General features: G+C 44.8%; 1 protein-coding gene across 13 annotated transcripts in view; it reads right to left on the bottom strand.

The window, feature by feature from the left end:
- AGAP1 (ArfGAP with GTPase domain, ankyrin repeat and PH domain 1) overlaps window positions 1-23,363 on the bottom strand; it is a 324,467-nt gene that overhangs the window by 157,624 nt on the left and 143,480 nt on the right. For 12 of the 13 annotated variants that reach the window (XM_071418328.1, XM_071418329.1, XM_071418331.1 and 9 more), the window contains 2 exons: window positions 17,095-17,250; window positions 12,452-12,544 (listed from right to left, as the gene is read on the bottom strand). In XM_071418328.1, coding sequence (XP_071274429.1) covers window positions 12,452-12,544; window positions 17,095-17,250 — 249 coding nt within the window. The remainder of the gene's footprint in view (window positions 1-12,451; window positions 12,545-17,094; window positions 17,251-23,363) is intronic. The other variant, XM_071418323.1, reaches the window with a different exon arrangement.

Genomic DNA, 23,363 nt, shown 5'->3' with positions numbered 1-23,363 from the left:
TGTAGCAGTTCTGCACTTCTCTACCCAACCATTTAAATGCTGTCATTCATAATAGGGTGATATACTGTACTATAAACCCTTTTGCAAATGGTACGTCTTGGTATTTTTCTTTTGTGACAAAGACTCATATTAGTTATAAAGGGGGAAGAAATGCACTCAGAGCTCAGATCTACCTACATCATCTCACTGCTCAACAGCCTCTCCCCTTCTTTAAAAGAAAATCCACACCCTCTTCCTTAAAGCAAACCGAAATCACTAAGCTTTTATTTTCCTGGTAGAGAACGTTCCATGGTCTGACAGCCCCCGGAGGTCAGCAGCTTCCTCCTGTAGCATTAATCCTGAAACCACGCAATCCCAGGCTGGTTTGGGTTAGAAGGGACCCTAAAGCCCCACCCTTGCACGGGCAGGGACACCTTCCACTGTCCCAGGTTGCTCCAAGCCCTGTCCAGCCTGGCCTTGGACACTTGCAGGGTCCCAGGGGCAGCCACAGCACGTTTGAGGCTCATGTCAGGTCCTGGCCTTGATTCCAGGGACAGTGACCCTGGGGTCACTGGAGAAGTGTCTTGGTGAGGTAGCCCAAGCACATAAAAGCAAAAGCTGCATAGAGGTCCTTCTCCAGCAAACCCACAGGTCTGACACCATCTCAACCCACAGCTCCTTCTCCACCCAACCTACACACCCTACACAGCCCAACCTACAGGCCCAGCACTGCCCCACACTGCAGGTCCCTCTCCATCCAACTTTCCAAATTTGGGTTAAAGCAGCTGAAGGGTGAGTGGTTTTTAGTCCAGGTTCCATTCCAGGTCATTTTCCCACACTGCCCTTGTTTTCCTGCTTCTTTTAAACAAGGATGAAAATACACTTTTCAAGCAGACACATGGCCCTGTCCCCAGAGCTGGGCCAACTTTAGTCCCCTTCCAGCCAGCCCAGACCACACTCTGGCTTTAGGGCTTGTTTACAGCCCCCACAGACCAGATCCAACCCACATGGCAGCTTTTAGCCAAACACATTTGGATAAACTCTCAATTAAGACGTACTGAGGCTGTAACAAAACATTTTACATCTGCTATGTTTGCTTCATGCACTTACTTGGAAATTCCATCAAAAATCCAATTGAGTTTTCCTGGCAGGTTTTAGTCTGTATAAAACCACTCTGTCTGTTCCTCATTGGAATAGCTTCTGGTCAGGAAAACTAAACCCCAAAGTGTGTGTTTGCATTACTTTTGCCTTCTCTCTAACAGTAGTAACAAAGTTCATTTCAAGCTTTACAGCTTTTAGGACATCTGTGAGTGAAATATATCCAGGTCATCTGATCATGACACTCATTCCCAATTTATCACCATGCAAAGGATCCTTTACAATAAACAAAACACTAAATTATAAGATTTTTTTTCTCCCTGTTTTAACCCATGCAAAATAATCTGAGATTTTATTTGTAAGAATTGCACTTTGATTATAGAATCCTTGAGAGGCTTGGGTTGGAAGGGACCTTAAAGACCATACAAATTCCATGGGCAGGGACACCTTCCACTATCTCAGGTTGCTCCAAGACCCCTCCAACCTGACCCGGAACATTTCCAGGGATAGGGCATCCACAGCTTCTCTGGGCAATCTGTGCCAATCATTCCCTTTAAATTCAAAATATTCAAGTACCAACATCTGGCCTGGCTGCTGAGACTGTTCTAAAGATGTGCTGATAATTACAGTAGTAACAGGATTCTTTTTTAAAGCAGGTTTAGAGAAAACAGTATTTAAACCAAAGTGCAAGGACTTCCACACATATTTCCAATATCTAAACCAGTTAGAGTACCCATGTTTCAAACACTCCCTGCTCCCCCCCAAGCAATATTCCTTTTTCATGGCATTTATTGGTTTTAATTTGCCATTCTTCACTATGCTCTGGGAAAATACTTCCTCACACATTACACACACTGAAGTGCCAACGCTTGAAAATAAAATACAAACACAAACCCACAAAATAAAACAGGAAACTAGGGATGCTGGGCCAACACCCCCAATCCAGATCCACACACAATTACCACACAATTAAATGGGAGCAAAAGAATCATGAAAATACTCAGAATGCCCAAAGTTTGCTTTATTCAAAAAATTAGGCTAAAGGGCTTTAACTGCGTGCTGTTCAGTTTACTCTTTTGATTGCTTTACCACTATGTAAATCAATTTGTTAATGTTCCTTACAAAATGCATGAGCCAGTTATACTGACAAACACACAAAGCTCATTCGTAATTAGCAGTTAATTAGTACGAAGGAACAGATGCTGTTAGAGTTTCAGCAGGCGAACAGGTTCTGTAAACAATGCTTATAAATCTAAATGAATTTATTAACCACAATGCAACTGTCAACGTTTTGCTGGCAACCATACAAATATGGTGGAATCCCCAAAACATCTTTCCAACATATTAATAATCCTTGTGTCAACCCCAGTCTATTGGGCAGCCTCACTTGCTAACTGTCAGAAGCCTCCTACTTAATCTTCTGGTGTCACTTCTCAGGACTAATTCCTCATGCCCTGGGAGGAAGAGCTGCAGCCACCAAAGGCAGCCCAGATGTGCACGGATTCTCCTCAGAACAAAGGTGTTTTCCCACTGCCTCCCTGAGCGAGCCCATAGTGCTGGATGGCACCTGGCCCAGGGCATGGGCACCCTGCTCACCTGGGGTTTGGCTCCAGGTGATCCTTAAAGATCCCTTCCAACCCAACCCATTCTGATTCCTGATCTCATCCACTGAAAACAAGTAAGGCCAGTTCTTCCTGCTCTCCTGGCTGATTTGGGGATGTCCCCCCATGCCAGGGCTGAGCTGCTGCTGACACAAGGGATTGCAGGGGGTTCTGGCAGCCCAGAAGGGCTTTGGGTTGGATATCAGGGAAAGGTTCTTCCCCCAGAGGGTGCTGGGCACTGCCCAGGCTCCCCAGAGCTCCAGGGGGGTTTGGACAGCACTGCCAGGGATGCCCAAGGTGGGATTGTTGGGGTGTCTGTGCACAGCCAGGGGTTGGATCCATGACCCCTGTGGGTCCCTTCCAGCTCTGGATATTCTGATTCTGTGGTTATAAACTCATGCACTCAGGCACTGACTGATACCATTGTTTTGTGGGGTTTCTTTGATTGCCTGGGTCGATGAAGGTGGCTCAAATAAAGAGATTGCATCTTGTAAAGCATTTTCTAGATGCAGCTGCTGAAGCACCACCTCTAGTCACAGGCTTTTGGCCAGGGGCCAGCTGAGACCCTCAGGGCAACAGTGAAGATCTCTCAGTGCCCTCACTGCTGTCACTCTGCATGTCACACTGACATACCACCCTGATATATTACACCATTTCAGCACTGGAAAATTCCAATAAATTTTTTAAAGTCATATTACAGCTTTTTTTATTGATGTTCTCTTTTACACCTCCGTTGCTTTTGCTCATTCCCTCCTCTCTACCAAAGCACTCTGACACCTCTTCCCCATGTTCTGTCCCATGGACATTCCAGGATTTGCATGAGAACATCCCAAATGTATTAAATCCTCCATAGTCTCACCAGAGAGACTGCTTGGCTTGCTTCCTCTAGGCTCCAGCCCTACTCACTGCATTGGTAGTGGATCCAAAATCCTGGAATTTGGGGAAGCCTGTTCTCTGCTGGAATGCAGCACCAGGCACAAGGGGAGCATATTCAGGGTAGAGCCTCAGAAAAATACAAATACTCTCTCCCTTCTCTTATAAACACTGGAAAACAGATCCTGACTGGTTTATGCTGAAGAGCAGCACCTGCTCCTTTTCTACAATAGGGATCTTCCCCCCCTTAAAAAAAAATTCAGGTAAGGGAAACTCTTTCCTTACTATTTCTGCAGAGGCTGATGATCCCCTGGCACTCTCCTCCTGCCTGCTTCCATTCTCCTTCCACAGCCTCTCCAAGGATGCTCAACCTGATCAACACTCTATTCCAAACAAAAGCTGGAATGTCTCCTCTTGAATCTTAAGGATGAGCAAGAGCTACAATCACCCCTGATGTGCCAGCTAGGAAATCATCAGCTGCTACTCAAACCCACAGGTTTGTCCCTGTCTCTTTCACAAAACATCAAGAGCATTACATTTGGACAGGATTTGAAGTAAATAATTAAATAAATAAAGAGGATGGAGTTGAACATTCCTTATTGGCAGTCATAAGCAATCTATGACCTCTTATAGCATTAACATATAAAAATTTAGGAAACACATTTATAAAACACAAAATTTCCCTCTGTTTTTAAAGTTGGTGATCTGGCTATTTTCCATCATTGCCTTACAAGGCACTGTTCTCCTTTGCTCACTTTGAGGCAGGGTCACACAAATAAATGGAATATTGTGTTTGAAATGGTGTGCCCCCTACCCAAATCAACACTAATAAACATTTAAATACACACTTGGCTCCAGGTCACAGCCATGGCAAGTTAAAAAACATGACAGAAAGTTAATTTCTCTGAGAAGTCCATTGATAATGTTTCATTTATGGACCCTTAAGTGCACCTGTGGAACAGCTGTAGCAGGCTCACCTTGCTCTAACAATGGCTGGGACTATCACTGTATGACAGTCCTGGGTATTTTAAGCATTTAGAGATAAAATAACAACATTTTATCAGATGTGAAACAGAAAACCCATGTTTTAGGGACTCTGAAAAATTAGGAGACTAATTACAAGAAACATATTAGAAATTCAATCTTGATAAGTCAAACTCCAGCTCCTTCCTGCAACCCTCAGACATGCCAGGAAGGGAAACCAGTGAACCCCAGAAAGCAGGAGGGAGCAGATGGGAGGGGATCCAGCAGGACAAAGGGATGCATGAGGAAAAAGAGGAATTATCTCCATCAGAGAGGCTGAGGCTCGTGCCCAGCTCTGCCTGCTGTGGCCAAGGGGCAGAAGGGGCAATGCCCTCGGACTGGAAACCACATCCTTGGCCAAGGGAAGGGTTTAACACCAGGAGCTCCCAGCTCCAGATGCCCAAGAGAGATTTTCACTGTTATTTTATTGTAAATTCTAAGGACTACAGCTTTTCTTGGGATGGTATCTGCAACTCATCAAGTGGAAAAACCCACAAATCTGGCTTTCACAGTCAAATTAAACATTATTCCAGGCAGGTACATGGAGCTGAAGCCATTCTTCTGATGTAAGGGCACATTTGATCTAATTGGAAAAAATATTTCAAGTGCACTGGGAATAGTCACTGTTAACTGAATGCAACAACGAAAAAGGAAAAAAGAGCATGCAGACCCCAGGGAATTACCAAATCAATTAACAACTAATTCAGGAACTAATTTCTGTATTGCCTCTTAGCACAAAACTGTATCTTTAATTTCTCCTGCAATAAGCATCACCATGATAGTCCTAACACACTCTGACGCTTTAAATGAGTTTACAAGTATCTCTTTTTGATTGGCTATATAACATTATTTCTTCACAGTTCAATGCAACCATAGCCAAGTGCTCTGAAATATTTAATTATACTGGTAGCAACCAGTTAACAATTTACAGAACCACGGTGAGTACAAAACATTTTATAACTGGTAATCAGCTAATTAAAAAAAAAAAAGGCAGCAAAAATGTGTATGTTCTGATTATAAACAATTGCAGAGGAATTACACAGAAGATTTCAGCACTAAGAGTATTTGGCTCAAAACCATACCCTGGTGTTTGTACAAGCTGATCTGGAGACTGATTACTGTGATTAGACAGACGTGTGACAGAGGAAATTACACCTCACGCTGGAGATAAATAAATCAAACCATGTCATCTGCCAGTTCCTTGGAAATCACAGCAGCTCTGACTTTGGCAGAGCTGCTCCTTGGAGACTCCCAAGCCTGGCTTGCAAACAACACTCCACAAACCTACCTGAGCACCACCAGGAAGGAAACACACAAACAGGAGCAGTTTTGGAGAAGGCTCCTTCCAGGAGCTGAAGGGAGAAAGTTGGAGAGAGACTTTTCACAAGGGCCTGGAGTGCCAGGACAAGGGGGAGGGGATTCACATTGGCAGAGGGCAGGGCTGGATGGGATATTGGGAATTAGGGATTGCTCCCTGTGAGGGTGGGCAGGCCCTGGCACAGGGTGCCCAGAGCAGCTGTGGCTGCCCCTGGATCCCTGGCAGTGCCCAAGGCCAGGTTGGACACTGGGGCTGAGAGCAGCCTGGGACAGTGGGAGGTGTCCCTGCCCAGGGGGTGGGACTGGATGGGCTTTAAGGCCCTCCCAGACCAAACCATTCTGGGATTCTGTGTTTTGGAGCAGAAGCACCAGCACAGGGGGCTGTGTCTGTGTGCAGTGGAACAGGGGGTTCAGTGCACAAACACACAGCTGTAAGGAATGGAAGCAGATCCTGGGCTCTCTGTCCCTCCACATGTTTGCTGCCATCCTCCTCCTGAAATGCTTTTGGCCCTTACCTGCATGAGCCACTTTTATTTCAAAGCACAACCTGCTGGTGAACTCAGAGAGAGGCCATCAGATAAGCCCTGGCACCAATGGCTGTAGCATCATCTGTCTGTCCTGCTCCTCTAGATGGTTTTTTTTCACCCTGTCAAGTCAGATGAATTAAGCAGGAAGAGCTGCTAAGATCACTGCTTGTTTGTTCTCTCTTCTGGTGGACTCCAAGTAAACATTTGCAGCCAGGAAAGAGCAAAGAGCATTTGCTGCTTGTGAGGACAGCCAGTCTTGGATGTGACACTTGCCTGGAGCACTGGGGTGCTCTTGTGGGAGTGAGGATGACTAAGGACATCACTCTGACTGAGCAGATGTGGCAGATGATCCCTTTCCAGAAGCCATTTCCCAGACACTGCTGTGCCTGCTGAAATGCTCCCACAGCTGGACAGACAGCTGTGGGTATTTTAAGGCTCCAGGTAGCATGATCTCTCTGCTTCAAGGGAAAGAGCAACATAACAAGAGTGTTGTGTGCTATTCCATGCTAGATTTGTGTAACTGGTGCTTACACATCCCAGCTAGGGCTAAAAATGAACAAAAATGAGGTTAGGGAGCAGCTTACTCAAAAATGAGGTTAGGAAATCAGTACTGAAGCAGAGGAAGTAGAAAATCACTACTAAAAAAGAGGCAACACTGACCTACACCTGCAAGGAGCTGAGCAGAAGTGACAGGTTTTTTATGCCAGGTTTGACATTTGATGAGAGCATCTTCAAAGTTACCTTTGCTGAGTTTAATGATTTTTAAAATAAAATTAAAATGTACATTGGGAAGTGGCAGTTTTGTTTATGCCCATCCTAAGGAAAAACTGTAACTTGTACATCAAGGAACCAAACTCTTCTTCATGAACAGCAAATCAGTGATGCCACCCCTGTGCCTTGACATAAAAAATATTTGCCATTTTTAGGTCAGAGTAAAGGGAAAAAAAAAAAAGACAAAATACCTAATTTCATTAAGATTACTTTAATGTACTTAAATATGCCAAGCTGGCAGGCAAAGAAGGTCATTTGAAATATCACCTAAAAGTAAAGCCTGAATAAGATATTCCACTTTCTCCATTAATCCAGCCATTTGCAAACTGAGGGAAGGGAATGGATTCTGAAGTTCACCTTTGCAAGTCATGGATGGCAAATTTTTCCCTGTGTCATCAATACAGCACTAACCATTAGAACATTTATTTCTAATCCAGGCTTCCAGTTTGTCATCCCTAAATGATGCAGCAATTTGAGGGCATGAAAGGGGCAGCACCTCCCAGAGTAAGCCAAGGGCGGAGGCAACGTGGCAAACACTGATTTTGGCCAGTTTTTGGTAAAAGAACAGCCAAGGTTATATGGCTGGAGTATATAATGATGTGAGCATCTGTGATTAAGTGCAAAGGGCAAAGAGAAGAAGGGCTGGGAGCAGAAAGTCAAGGCCAGCTCTTATGTATTTATTTACACTCCAGTCTGGGGGGGGGATGGGGGCAGGACAGAGGAAAAAAAATAATAAAAATTAAAAAAAAAAAAAAAAAAAGAAAAAAAAAAAAAAAAAGAAAGAGCACACAGCTGCCATCCCAAAAACAGACCTCCCATCTGCCACCCACGATTTGCATGTCACCTTCTCCAGGCTCATTTGTACTTCATTAACTGCCATTGACTTAACAAGATTTATGCAAATGACACCATAGGAGCTCGCTAACTCCCACTGCAATCAAGTGATTATGTATGTACAATTCTCCACAGCAATGAAAAATTAATACATGACAAGCCCCCTCACCGCTGAGCTGAGCTTCTTGCTTTTATTTTTCTTGTTGTGTGCATTTTTTTTTTAATTTGAATATGCCCTACTGATAAAGATTTCCCAAACCCACAAAAACCAAAGTAATTTTCCCAAAACGCTACAAAACCTCCCATCCCAGAAAGTCAATTCCTCAAAAGTGGGCAGCCCAATGTGTGCTTCAAAATATTCTTCAAAAAATTCACCCAGGCTACCAGGAACAAGATTTCTTTTCCAGACTAAATGGGTTTGGAAGGAGGATTCTCCAACCATAGCAAGCCACTCACTTTAAGAGTCTTATTAGCAATGCTACAGAAAATAGCTTAAATATTCTTAGTTTAAGCACCTCTTTCTCAGAAGTACAGAACTTCCTGTGGATTTTAACTTGAAGCCAATATTGCTCTGATTTCTCTTTTTCTGATTTCTCTGATTGCTCCTTTTCTGACTCTGATTTGCACAATATTTTTAAATAGCACACAAGTGAAATTTTGTATCATTTAAAAAAACTTCTGATATTCCCAGTTCTCAGAATCTGCTAAAAGTCCAAGATTTAAGACATGCTGATGTGGCTGTGCATGCACAAGGTACTAGAAATCTGCCTTCCCAAAATTTCACTCACTATAAGAATATTTTGGCAGGAGCAAGCAGGCACCCTTTAGAAACAAGCCTGTTTTTCATTGCCTACATTTTGGATTTTTGTTGGGAGCAGTAAGGGTCATCAGGACAGTTTTATATGGCTTAGCCCAATAAAACCAAATTTAGCACTGCAGTGAAAAATCAGCTTTACCACGTAGAAAGGACACAGAGAATAAGAACATTAACTCTTTTTGACCAGGCTGCTCTGAGTTAAGGATAAAGCCCTGAAGGAATGAGGTGTTTTCTTGGAAGAAAACAGGCTATTCACAACTTTATCTCCTTAATGGAATCCTGGAATGGTTTGGGTTGGAATGGCCTTTACAGCCCATCTCATTCCAACACCCTGCCATGGGCAGGGACACCTTCCCCTAGACCAGGTTGCTCCATCCAAATTCTCCCAGACTCTCAGGGATTTCCCTCAAACCCACAGGGATTCAGGCACCAAGAACAGGAATGCAGGAGCAGGTTGCAACTCCTGCCTTCTTTTGACCCAAACCCACTGGCAGCTGTGCAGGTCCATCCCTGGGGCCCAGAATGATCAGCAACTCTTCCATAGTGCTGGGACAGATTCCATTTTTTCCTCAAAACCAGAACATTTCCAGCCTCCAAGGAACTTGTTTTGGCTGGAGGTTTTATCATTTGTTTGTGGGGTGTGGTTTGGTTTGGTTGTTTGCTTGGGTTTTTTTTGGTAAAGCTTTTGTTGTTGTTGTTGTTATTGTTTAGTTTTGTTCTCCCACAGCATTCTCTCCTGGTAATGCTGCAGCCTGAAATCAGATTTCTGCTTCTATCCCAAGTATCCCAAGCAACAAGAGACAGGACAAGAAGAAACAGCCTCAAGTTGCACTAGGGAAGGTTCAGGTTGGCTGTTTGTAAAAATTTTTTCACAGAGCTGCCCAGGGCAGTGGATTTAAAATCCATGAGGATGTGGTGCTTGGGTACATGGGTTAAGGATGGCCTTGGCAGTGCTTGTTTCAACACTGGACTTGGTGATCTTATAGGGCTTTACCAACCTTTATGGCTCTGTGACTCCATTTGCCACAGAAAACATCATGATGGAAGGGGTTTCTCATCTTAAGAAGAACAGCACCACAAAGATTTTTAGGCCCAGAAGCTCCCTTCCACATCTGTCTTATTCCCAGTTAAGGCATGAAATAAAAGGCACCAACTTTCCCAGCAGGAATTTCCTCTGCCTCAGAGAGCTCCTGTCACTGCCACATTTTCTGAAAAATCCCTTTGCCAGGATTTCTTCTCCTGGGAAGCTGAGAAGCCTCAGAGAGGAATGAAAGCAGTAATTATCTGATTGCTGCTCCTGTGTTTGCTGCTTTGGAATGTGGTCTGGACATTGTTGACCAACAGGTGAATGTTTGATTGGTTCCATGTGAATTGTTTTGACCAATTGTTTTTGACCAATCACCATCAGCTGTATCAGACTCTGAGGAGTCAGTCACCAGTTTTTATTATTCATTCTTGCTAAGCCTTCTCTGTGTATCCTTTCTCTTTCTTTAGTAGAGTTTTAGTATAGCATTCTGTGATATAATATCATAAAATAATAAATCAGCCTTCTGAGAACATGGAATCAGATTCCTCATCTCTCACCTCCTCCTGGGGACCTCACAAACTCATCAAGCTCCAAGCACCTGGCACCTGTCGAGCCCCCAAGAACGTGGGGCTGTATCAGCAACTGAACCTGGAGCCACCCCTACTGACCAGACCTCCAAAATCTCTCCTCCTGACACCTAAGAGTGATGTGAAATCCCACTGGGAGCAGCCACCCCTGCAGCACTGCAAAAACCTCCCAACTCCCACCCCAAAGAACAGGATGGACCTGCTGAGGATGCACATCAAGGGTTTGTGGGTAATGGCCTGTAGGTGACAAAATGAAATTACCATACTTGGGCTTAGTAACAAGGAGGACACGTTCCCAAAAGATTGGTCATATTTGGTACACAAGCAGGCTGCAAGGAGAGCTTTTCCATACAGAAATTCCAGATATTGTAAGGGATATTTCTTTACAACACGCTGTGGCACAATCACACTCACAATGTTTACCTTACAATGCTCTTCCTATGAGTGTATTTTTAGTCAAATTGATTCCATACAACAGCATTTTAGGAAAGAACAGTACGTATGCCTGGAATAAACACTGGCACATCTATTCCTCAGTTTTACATTCTCAGCTGCACTTTTGTTTAATTAGCATTACCCAAAAGGATTGCAGCCGGTCTAACCCATCCTGTGCCATACAAAAGCTGTAGGAAAATAAAATTGCAGCTTGCTTTAAATGCCTGTAATCTCCTCCCCTGAATGCAGAGCCAAATACTGAACTCCTCTGCTTTCAAACTGCTCTTCTGGATTGCAGCGTGCTTGATTAAAATTTGCCTACTAGAGATTCACACACCACAGCATTTTTGCTGCCTGATGGTCCCAAAAGGTCTTTCAGAACGACTTTAGGAAGAAGAATCACAGCTAATAGTTAAGGGAACAAAATCTACTCCTCCTCACACCCAGAAACAGAGGAAAACCACAAAACACCCCAAAATATGCAAACCCAGCTCCACACAGGACATCCAGGGCTACCTGGCAGATAAGGCACAGGCTGAGGGAAGATCAGGAGAGGCCAGTGAGCCTCTGGAGGGCAGGAAAGGCACGAAAACAACTGGAAAGAAAATAAGTGGAAAAGAAAGGGAGCTTATCTCTAGCAAGGCAACTCTAACATGTGAGTAAACACTTGGAAACACTGACAGAGAAACTGTGTGAGAAGCATTCCATGGGAATGTGGAGATCTCAACCACATGGATCCAGTGCCATTTCATTTGAGCAAGTAAATCATCTCATTCCCCAAACACTTCCCATCCAAGGCTGGCACTGCTTTTGCCTTTCAAAGGAGTGTTCCCAGCTACAATTTAGCATCGAGTTTCCAGGCTAATGAAAGTGCATCTAGGCTAGTAAAAACAGACCAAAACAAATCCTCGGCTTCAAGTCCTGTTGTGTAATGAGAAAGTTTAATTAAGGCCACACATTACAGCTGTAAACGTTCTCTTATATAATAAGGTCTAAATGAAACTGAACCTAATCAAAGTTACAATTCCTTCATTAGCAAATTACAAACAAGAGCGCACAGCTGACACACCGGCCATGATTATCACAACTAATTGCCTCGTTGTTAGGGAGCAGCCTGAAACTGTGTTCAGATGTCCGTCTGTGGTAGCAAATTAGGGCCACATCAGGCTATTCCTGCCATCACAAGGGGCTCTTGTCGAGCGATCTGATTTACCCTGCGCCTGGCAGCACTCGGCCCAATCAAAGCCCCCTCTACAAAGGCAGCTTTGAAGCCAGCACAGCCTAGAAACCCGCTCCATATGCAGGCCGGCAGACTGCACTTCATTAGGCCTGTTGTCACATTTTCCCTCTTCTTATTCTAATGATCCTATTTTAATACACATAGGAACCTCTCCTAATTGATGTCAAGTGAGTGACTTCCACATTCATCACCGGCGCACATCAAACGCCGCTCGGGCGCTCGGCCCCGCCACCACCGTGCCCGGACCCGAGGTGTGTGTCTTGTCTCCCAACTATGGAAAGCAGGGAAGAGGAAAAAAAAAATACAACTATTTCGGCATTACCTGTTTAATTGGGATTGCACGGCCGCTTCCAATGCTGTCTGTTCTGCTCTCCAGGACCTTCTTCTCTTTGTCTGGGTCACTCCCTTTCCGAGACTGCAGAGCGAAAAGAAAAGTTTGTGCTCTATTAAATGCACACAGAGGATGCTTTTATTTGACTTTTTTTCTTTCGGTGCAATTAAAAAATACTTTGGCAGGTAGATATAGGCTCAAAATCGAATCTACACAAGTACACAACCATCCTAAAAATGAATAAATTTCCCATCCATCACCCATAAATTTCAACCATCCACTAGCTTGAAGTGCATTTGCGTTTAAAGAGTTTCAGCTTCTCTGCCTGAAGACCCATAACATCAGAGGACACGTTTCTGAAGTTTCCAACAGCAGCTCCAAAGGGGAATGAATGTGCCATCTCCTCATTAAAAAAATTTAATATAGCCATGCATACATTTAATTCACACCTGTGTGGCTCTTAGAAATGTCAGCAACTATTTAAAAATATGATTTTATAATGCTGGATTTGACCATATGGACTACAACTTACTATTTTTTTTTCTGCTTTGGGACAGTCAGAAAGTTGCAACTGTGAGAAAAGCCAATGACTGGAAAAAGTTATCTGAACACAGTGTGGAAAAATTAGCATGAGGAGAATTTTACCAGTGTCTAAAACCCGAGTTGCTTTATCCTGGCTTCCTCCAAGGCTGGAAGGAGTGAGGTCACAGCACTCCCTTCATGACTTGATCAAGTTCTATGGGAATGTGAAGAAGTTATTCAGATCGCAGCCCGTTATTGCGACAGAACGCACGGGCGCAGCGGTGATTTTGACGGATTTATTTTATTACAAAAAGAAGACCTGAGAGTCATCCTCCTTAATAACTGCGCTGACAAGTGACAACTTCACTCCATTACTTTCCAATGGGAACATTACTCACACAATATGGGAAATGGGAAAACAGTTCCGCGTGCTTTTCAAACTGCGGCCACGCCAGAGCCCGCTGCGGCGGGAAGAGACACCGAAATCAGGAGAGAAGCAGGAGCGTGGATCGCTAATGCCCCTTTCCCCCGTGCCACAAAGGGGTGGGAGGAAGGATAAAACCCAGGAGCAGCTGCCCTGGGGAGTGAGGGGAGGGAGGAGTGTGAGTAAGAGCAGCACATTCGCACAGCGGGGATGCCGCGCTGCCGGGAACGGGCTGCGATGGCCAGTTACTATGGTTGGGGGCAATGGAATGGCGTGCCGGGGAATTAAACAAAGAACAAATGAAAGCAAGCAAAACAAGTGGGAGGGGTGAAATCCAGCGTGCAGGATAACTATTGTTCCTTGTCCTTCAAGACAGATTTCTGCCTCTGAAAGTGCCACTTCCCAAGAATACGAGGCAAAACAAAGCTTCAATGGGGCAAGGCGCCCGTAAGTGACATTGTAAAGAAACTCAGTGAAGGTGCCCAAATCCCTGGGAGGGGAGTTGTCAACTTGAATGTTTCTTTTTTATCTGACTTTTTTTAGAGAAAGAAGCCTGCCTCTGAAATGCAGGCTGAATATCTACGCGCTGTTTTTCATTTCTGGTTTTAAATCATCACCATTCCCTAAAAGTTACTGCAGCTGGAAATCACAGGCTGCACGTGGAAGGGAAATGCCTACGTGCAAAACACTGGTAAATGCCAAAAGTACAGAAATGTACGGATTTCTGCTGGGCAAATTCCCTTCTAGCTGCAGATTCCCTTCTGGCTGCTCGCAGTCACAGAATCCCTAACGTTTTCCAGGGGAGAATCTTCGCGCGCTCCGCTATTTATAAAGATAAATTGTGCAGTGAAACAGAAATCTGATCTTTTATGCTTTTGTACCTATGACACACACAATATGTCTTATATCCTAGCAGAAAAAAAATCCACTCCAGACCATGCTGGAGCAACACTTCCCAGGACTTTTTCTGATGGCACATCTACACAATAAATGGTTCTATTTTAAACTTGGTTCCAGCAAACCAAAAAAGGTCTGGAAAAATGAAAGCACCTGCACAAATATCATTGGAGTGATTTCCCCGTTGCACTGCGATTCACTCATGGACTTAATGCACGTAAAACTTGGGCCAAGATGTCACATCTGAGTTTGGGCACAACCAGACCCAGATCAGCAGTGCTGAGCACCCCAAAAATAAAATACTCATCTTTAACAGTAGATACTGAGACATGGAGCTCATTTTAAGTCTGAAAAACTCCCTTGGAATTCTGTAAATATGTAAAACAGGTAACTCTGAATGTGGGAAAGGTGATGCACCTTTCTATGCCAGAAATTCCCTCACCTAGTGTGGGATCAGACATAGTCAGAATCAGCTCAGTGAACCTCATAAATGCATTTCAAATCCTCACCTGCCCTATACAAGATTATTTGGTGGTCCCTGTTATCACACTGTTCAAACAAAGGATATAAACTCTTCTAATATTTCATCTATCTTATCACTTAAGGGGAAAATCAGCTGCTGCAACAACAGCTTTACAACAATTAATTTACATTAATACTCAATGTAAAAAGATGAGATACTGCATTTAATGCACTGAACATGTTTAAAAATTCTCATCCCTATTCCAACTCAAAAACTGTAATTAAGAGGAATCAAATCTTTTCTACTTAGCCCAGTCCTCTTCCAACAACAGAATATCTAAAGATCACTAAACAGATTACTTGTGCTAGATAACAAGGGGTAATTTGCAATTATTAAACAGAAATGTATCTGATTCTGTAAGAGATAAAGGCATAAATGACTGGGAAGGGAAGCACAGCAAGAAACCCAGAGCTAAACAGTAAAATACTTTAATTACACACTGTGTTCATAACCAGCATTTTCTGGGTAGTTATCTATTTATTCAATTAAATAATTCCAGGTTGTAACTTGGCACAGAAGCTGGGTTACAGCAGAGTGGGTGTTAAGTACTTCACGACATAGATTACAGGGCCACTCATTAAACAATCTCACTACACCCACCTTAAAAGACACAACTAAATCTGCAAAGGCAAATTATTATTTTTCCCAGTTAGCAGACATTAAGACAACTATCAATACCCTCTCGTGTCAGTAAATATGGCTCTCACTAATTATCACAAACCAGAGCTTTAGCCTGTTTACAGCTGACTTAACATTCTTCTCCAGCCTTTCCTGTGACTGTAGATGGGTCTGTTTTTCTCTCCTCCCTTTCTCAAATTTACAGCTGCTCCAAACTGAACCATTCCCAGTTTCCCAAATGCCAAGAGCACCTGCAGAGCCCTGGCAGCCCCTCACACATCCTTCAGCCCAGCCATGGATTAAGGGTGATGTTTTCAGGGATGCAGCAGCAATCCAGCCCTGTTTCCCGAGCTCTGACTGCTGCTGGTTTCTGGGCTGACACTGACATCTAGTGGGGCTGGGAACTCTGCAATTCTCCCACCCAGCTCCAGCTTATTCCCACCAATGGGAAGAAATCCGCACGGCTGTTATCAAATATCAGCGTCAAAGCTGGGACTCTTCTTCCCAGGTCAGTCATTTGCACCCAAACACAAATGCTTGATTTCCTCTCCTTCACAGGACTGGGAGATCTGGGTTTAAATCAAAATACCTCTGTTGGGAGGGACACAGATCCCTGGGGCTCTGTGCTGTCACTCAGAGCTCCAAAATGGTGACAAAATGCTCCACTTGATGAAGGTGGAGAGCTCAGATTTCCCTCAGTCTCAGGAAATGGTTTTTACGGGTTTGTATGTGGGAAGTGAGCATGATATCACCTTTGGAATAAAATATATAAATTCTCCATGTTGACAGGAAAGCTGTGGGCTCCTAAACACAACTAACATGTAGCTACAACCCCCAAGGGAGTTACACGAGAGCCCAGAGCCATTCTGAGCTTGCTGTGACATGTGTGACCTGTCAAAAAACTGCTTACAAACCACAATTACACCTGCAACAGATCCCAGAGCTTTCAGCAAGAGGCTTAAACCAAGGAAACCTTCACTCAGGGCTTCATTAGCATCTCCCAAACTACTTCTGCATAACAAAGACCTGTCAAATTGCACCAGGCAGCTTTCTATTTGATTATTTTTGTTTAATTTTGGGTTTTTTGGCCTCTCAGTGAAGCACAAAACAGGAGGTTTGGAAAGAAAAATATTTGCTTTAATCTCCATCATCTTTTTAAGCCCTGGAGAAGAAAAAAAGTGAACTGATTCTATATAGTAGTAAAAGTAGAATGGGGTAGTTATGGAACAGTTTGGTTTGGGAAGGACCTCAAAGCCCACCCAGTGCCACCCCTGCCATGGGCAGGGACACCTTCCACTATCCCAGGCTGCTCCAAGCCCTGTCCAGCCTGGCCTTGGGCACTGCCAGGGATCCAGGGGCAGCCACAGCTGGGGCTGAGGCTCAGGCTGTCCCCAGGGCAGCTGGGGCTGAGGCTCAGGCTGTCCCCAGGGTGGCAGGGGCTGAGGCTCAGTGTCCCCAGGGCAGCAGAGCCCCTGGCTGAGGCTCAGGCTGTCCCCAGAGCAGCTGGGGCTGAGGCTCAGTGTCCCCAGGGTGGCAGGTGCTGAGGCTGTCCCCAGGGCAGCAGAGCCCCTGGCTGAGGCTGTCCCCAGGGTGGCAGAGCCCCTGGCTCAGTGTCCCCAGGGTGGCAGAGCCCCTGGCTGACTCACTCACCGTGAAGAGGTTGGAGCGGCGCTTGGACTGTTTACGGACAGGAGTTGGAGTGTTGGCAGTGGGAGGAACATCAATCCGCAGCTCCTTCTGGCTGGTGCTTGGAGTTGATGGGACAGAGGAGGAATAATCACTTAAACTCCCTCCTCCATTACTGGTCTGCAAGGATTAAAGGGAGTTTTAAACAGTGGCAGGCTGCTTTCAAGCAATGACAATCCACAGCTGTATCTTATTTACTCCTGATTTACTCCAGATTTATGCAGAAGTGCAGCCAGGGCTCAGGGGCTCAGCAGGGCTGCCCTACTGCCACTTTTCCGCACATTTCTATTCCAAGCCTTTGGACATCTCCCCCACCATTATTTTTTGAATACTCAGATAGCTCTGTTTATACAGCAGGCACATTTTCATTCTACACAGTACAACCTTAACTGGGTAGCAACAGTTTCATTTGTTTTCTAGTGTATGAGTAAACAAAACATTGGGGAAAACCTTCCAAATCTGGATTTCTACTAAACTAAATTGTAAATACCCAGTGCCATGGAGTTAAACCTACTCTGGAGATACCAGATTATTGAGAGCTGATGAAGAAAATGAAAATAATTCAGGGTTGTAAAATGGCTACCAAGGGGTTGAGTAAATCCCAACATATTCCAAGCATCACAGGCTCTCCCACGAGGACAATCAAGTCCAACTCCTGGCCCTGCACAGGATTTGCTGAAGCCACTGGTGCAAAGATACAAAACTTGTGAGTAAGATATTCCAATGTATTTGAAGCAGCCAAAACTGTGATGTTACATCCTAGTCCTAAAAGAAATAAAGTTTTGAGCCCATAAAACAAATAAATGAACAGAGGTAGCAAATTCCTGAAAGGAGGAAGGTGAGGAAACCAGACAGAATGGAAAGGATCTAAAGGTGATTAAGAAAAAAGTATTATTTTTTTTCTTTAAAAGACATAAAAAAGCACTAAAGTACTAAAAACACCACTGAAGGAGGAGATGCTCTGGGTGCTGATGGGGGACTGAGGCAGGGGAACAGGGAACATTCTGCCTGCTGGGGATGGAAAACTCAGCAGAGGAGCAGCAGTGGATGAAGGGGCTGGGCAATAACTCACAGGTAATTCTGGAGGGAAAAGAAATGTCTGGGATGCACAGAGAAGGGGGAAAGGCCATCTTTAAAGCAGTCAAGATTCCTGGAGGAAGTGAGGAAAGGTGGTAAGAGAGTATTTCCAGAATTCCTGAGGAGAAAGATGCCTCCTGGGACTTCCCCCATGCTCCTTGGGGATGGGGATCTGAAGCTGTAACCAGTGAGGATGGAAAAGCAGGAGACAATCCCTCACAGCCCCCAGCTGAAATCTCTGCATGTTCCAAGTTCTCTTCTGGTTCCTGCAGCTTTCCCAAAGCAGGGAGCAGAGGTGAAGGCTCTGCAAGGGCAGGGCCAGAGACATTTCCTGCAACACTCTCAAGTGCCAGAGGCAGCGGCAGCAGAACTGGGAGATGTGTACAAAACAAAGGAGATGAAATGATGTAACAGGAATGATCACTTCTAGTGTCCTCATGGAGAATGGTAACACTGCACAGATGAGCAGGACAAGCTGGGAAGAAGTGGCCTCAATTACCCCACATTTGCTTTTCCTGTCTCTGTAGCAGCTTGTTCCCAAAGCACTGGATGTGTTGGAGATGAGAAGGGTGGCAAGGAAATCTAATTTTTTTAAAATTGAAATTAACAAAATTGAGATTTATGCCATAAGAGCCTACTTTGCAGGTGTAGAACATAAAGGATTCCCTAAAATTTTACCTTTTAAATCCTTCATCATTTTATAGCATCATTTTACACTTTTTGCAGCTGTCTCGTGGATTTCTAAGTGATTTATAAGTAACTCCTAAAGGAAAACACAAACCTGTTGGATATTCTATTCCCCTAAGACACAGAGAGAGTTTCTATAAAAGAACTCCTGCAGGCAATGTTTCTCTGCTCACACACCAAGCCCAGGGGATTTCCAACTTTGTAAATAAAACTCTGAGGTGATTTCAAAATAAGCCACTGGCTGGAACAATGAAAAACACAACCAGAGAGAATGGCTGCAAAAACCATAGAATGGTTTGGGTTGAAAGGGACCCCAAGGATCATCTAATTCCAACTCCTTGCCATGGGCAGGGACACCTTCCACTGTCCCAGGCTGCTCCAAGCCCTGTCCAGCCTGGCCTTGGGCACTTCCAGGGATCCAGGGGCAGTCACAGCTGCTCTGGGCACCCTGTGCCAGGGCCTGCCCACCCTCACAGGGAGGTATCTAAAATGCTTGTTCTAGATAAATATTAGGTTACTTAGAAACAACCCTGTAAATACAAAAGGATTGTGAAATATGTGGCATTAAATACATTATCATTCCTTGTTTAGTTTTAGTTTTGACATTCCAGAAAATTTCTAAAAAGCTTAACAATAATCAGGTCTCACATAGAATAAAATAATGGATGACCAAGCTGACTGCACTTTGCTTTTCGTAATTTAATTCACCTTTCTGGACAATCATGTTGTAGTAAAAACTGTCTGAAGGCATTGTGCAAACATGAATAATGCCTCACTACAGATTTACAATAGGTAGTAAGGAAAGAGCTTGTGTGGCAGCCACACCTGAGCTGCAGCTTTGTAGTGGATGTTAAGCTCCAGACCTTCCCAGGAATAATGCAAATTTCCTTGGAGAATGACACTGCTGACCAGGAAACACAACTCTTGGCACTGCAGTCCACAGGGATGGACACTGAGGGGACACTGGAGAATGGCCAGGGCAGGGAATGGAGCCCCAGGAGGGGCTGAGGGAGCTGGGCAGGGGCTCAGCCTGGAGCAAAGGAGGCTCAGGGGGGCCCTTGTGGCTCTGCACAGCTCCTGCCAGGAGGGGACAGCCGAGGGGTCGGGCTGTGCTCCAGGGAACAGGGACAGGAGCAGACGGAACGGAGGCTCAGACTGGATATCAAGGAAAATTCCTTCACCAAAGGGTGACTAAAGTCCCTCTGTCCTAGAGGAATGCACAGAGACCAGGCAGACATGGAAACATGGTGCCATTTCCAATCTCCTCTCACAGCAGAATGTAACAGCTGAATTCCAGGAAAGGCAGCCAGTGTGAAAACATATCCAGACTGCAGATTTCTAGGAATTATTGTCACTGGTAAAACAATCTTTCCATCTCTACCTTCAAACCTGCAGCTCACTGCTGGGGATTCCTGGCTGGAATCTGCACATCCATTTGTCTGGAGAGGGGCCTGGAGCCTTCCACACAAACAGCAACAGCAGCTGTTGTGCCAGAGGCTTTTCCAGCTGTTTTTACAACATTGCAATGCCCAGCCCAGCTGCAGGTAACTCCTGAGCAGGTTATCCAGCCCCCACACAGAGGCACTGAGGACCAAAGGTGGGGCTGAGCGGCCTCATGGTTTGGGAAGCAGATGATCTCCACTTCCAGGGGCTGGGCAGAGGAAACAGCCCTTTGGAACTGTTTTTATTGGCACTATTCTGCTAAGTTAATGTCTTAATGTCTTACACCTGATATGTTAGCTATAAAGGACAAGCAACTCCTCTAGCAGCAGGATGAATTTAGGGAAAAGGAATGGCTCTGTGGAGTTTTGTGAGGGAAAAGGGAACTCATTCTTCTTTGAAATTAGACTTAGCATGGTATACAAGCATATCATGCCTAAGAAGATTGTCAAGGCATAGGGGAATGTGGGAATGAAAAGTGGGATAGACATGCAGAGCAGAGAGATCCTGAAGTGACTGGTCTGTACTTGTAAAAAGTAAATTAAAGACCTATTCCAAGATGCCCTGTGGCCAATAAAAGGCCTCCAATCCACTGCACAACATTTCTTTCCCTCTAAACAGCTCAGTCTACCTCTTGAAGTGTTCCAAAAAGCCAGACAGTGGGCTGTGACTGGAATACATGAATGCAAGCAATGTTCCACCATCCCTCTTGTTGACAGAGTATACAACAGCTCTGTCCATCATGCTCATGAATGATAATCCTTGGATTTGAGAATAAAATTCTTTCCATGTGTTCTGTGCTGCCCTGAAAGCCAACAGAGGTACCTGAGGTACTTGAAAGGGTTTTCAAGGAAAACCTTCCCCTTGACTGACATACATGCTAAAAACTAAGTCAGAAGGAGAATTAAGCAGCATCTACTACAAAGAAAAGTGGATTTTGTCTTTGGAATAGGAAGCATCTTACTGTGTGGGACAGGCCTCAGGAAATACATAACTATAGCTACTCCTGAGAGCATTTTCTGAAGGGATCTTACTGAGGCAGGCACCACCTCAGACTCCTGGACATGCAGATGGAGAAGCACCCACACACACAGATGAGTCTGCCACAGAATCCCAGAGTGGTTTGGGTTGGAAGGGACCTCAAGGCTGATCCCATTCCAACACTCTGCCATGGGCAGGGACACCTTCCACCAGACCAGACTGCTGCAAGCCCTGTCCAACGTGGCAGACTGAAACCACAGAAGCCCTGGATGGTGCTGAGCCTTAGAATTCACCCCAAGGTATGCTAAGGACTACTCTGGTTAATGTGACACTCAATACCTTTCTTTTTCTCTCTCTAAAGCCTAAGCTTTTGACTGCAGAGTCATCTGGAGAGTTTGCAGGAGTTCAATCCCCGGGATGATCCAACCAGAGATGGAACAATATCTGACTTGAGCTGAAGTGCTGTGTGCAAGCACTGCCTCTGAAGGCCTCTGCTCCTGTGGAGAATGCAAGTGGCAGGGCACTGCACCGCTAACGGGGTTGATTCATGGAGGAAATCTTCAGAGGAACATCATTACACCAAGAGAGACGTTCCAAAGGGCAAGACACCAGCCAGTCTTCCAGCCAAGATCAGAGATGGCAAATCTTGCCCCAGATCATCTTAAACTTGGAATTGCAGTTGCAAAGTTCTTTTAAGTCTGGGATAAGGATTCAGCTTCCTTCCCTTAAACAAGGTCATACTGCCTTTAAGTGTAGCACAAAGGAGATAAGACATAAAACAGATTGCTGGCCTCTACTTTTAGGCATGACATCAGTCTCAGAAGAGAGACATCTTTGACTGGTGATGCAATTGCCCCTTTAGGTAATTATGACACCTGCCAAAGGCAGTAAAGAACATTATTTCACTTTTATTGAAACGGAATCTAGGGAGCCTTATCACAAAAGCTACCTTGCCTTGATTTTCCCAAACAGCTCTTATCACTGGCAAGAAGTTTGCTGCATAGGTGATGGTACTGGTCTAGAATTTGGTGTTTGCTGTTGACCTTCAAACCAGATTTGGGTAGGAAGCCAGTGAGCCCCCAGATATTTTATTTCCTTCATCAAAAAAAGCTTCATTAACAAAAAATGCCCCCAGAGAGGGCGAGTTCCAAGGGCCTGTGGCCATGAACTGGTCAGAGAAAACCTGGAAGGGGAGAGCCTCTCCCATGGGAGAACTTGTCCTTCACCAGAAGGTGCCAGGGCTCTTCTGAGGAGCAACACACCTCAGTCAGCACCTGCTTTAGAAAGGGGGGTCTGAACTCCAGCATTCTCTTTGGGCTCATCAGCAAAAGCCACAGTGACTGTGATCAGATCAGGACTCAGTAAGTCACAGCAGAGAACTCTGAAGACTAAACTGGCACCTGCATCTTTAGGGTGATAACCCAGTGGGACAAGTTACTCCCTTCTGCCAAAAAGCAGGCACTCTGTGGGATAAAGGTCCACAGCAAAACAAATCCTCACGTGGCTGGCTCAGGACTGCAAAATAACCTGTGCATTATTGAGTTTAGACTGAAAGCCACACCAGAATGGCTGTGGGTACCTGACATCATTCAGTTTATATCCATCCCAGCTGGGGACAAGCCCAGAGATGATCAGTTGACACTAGAAAACAAAGACACTGAGGAAGGGCATTGTCAGGAAAACACAGGGGAGCCTGCAATGCACATGGGTAAAAGTTGGTATTAACCATAATGTTGGTATTAACCATATATTTCTCAAAATACCGTCAAGTGTAAAATTCCACCACTCTAACCACTGGGATACACCAGCTCAGCACGAGAGTAACCACCAAAAACACAGCAAGGGGATGTTGAACCACAGCACAGCAAATCCTGCAACTGCAATGATTGGCCTACCCAGACCTGCAGGCTGCTGGGTATCAATGAGAATGATCAAAGCAGGCTTATCAATTCCAAGCAGGCTTTAAAGCCAAATTATTCTGCTTTGCTACTTTGTTTCTTAAAGAAAAAATCCAAATATCACTTCAAACTATAGACCACTGACAGCAT

The sequence above is a fragment of the Agelaius tricolor genome, unplaced genomic scaffold (genome assembly GCF_023055355.1).
Source record: "Agelaius tricolor isolate 1412-34295 unplaced genomic scaffold, bAgeTri1.0.p SCAF_83, whole genome shotgun sequence".
NCBI lineage: Eukaryota > Metazoa > Chordata > Aves > Passeriformes > Icteridae > Agelaius > Agelaius tricolor.
The sequence above is the reverse complement of the archived record's forward strand: the minus strand, read 5'-3'. Positions and strand labels throughout refer to the sequence as shown.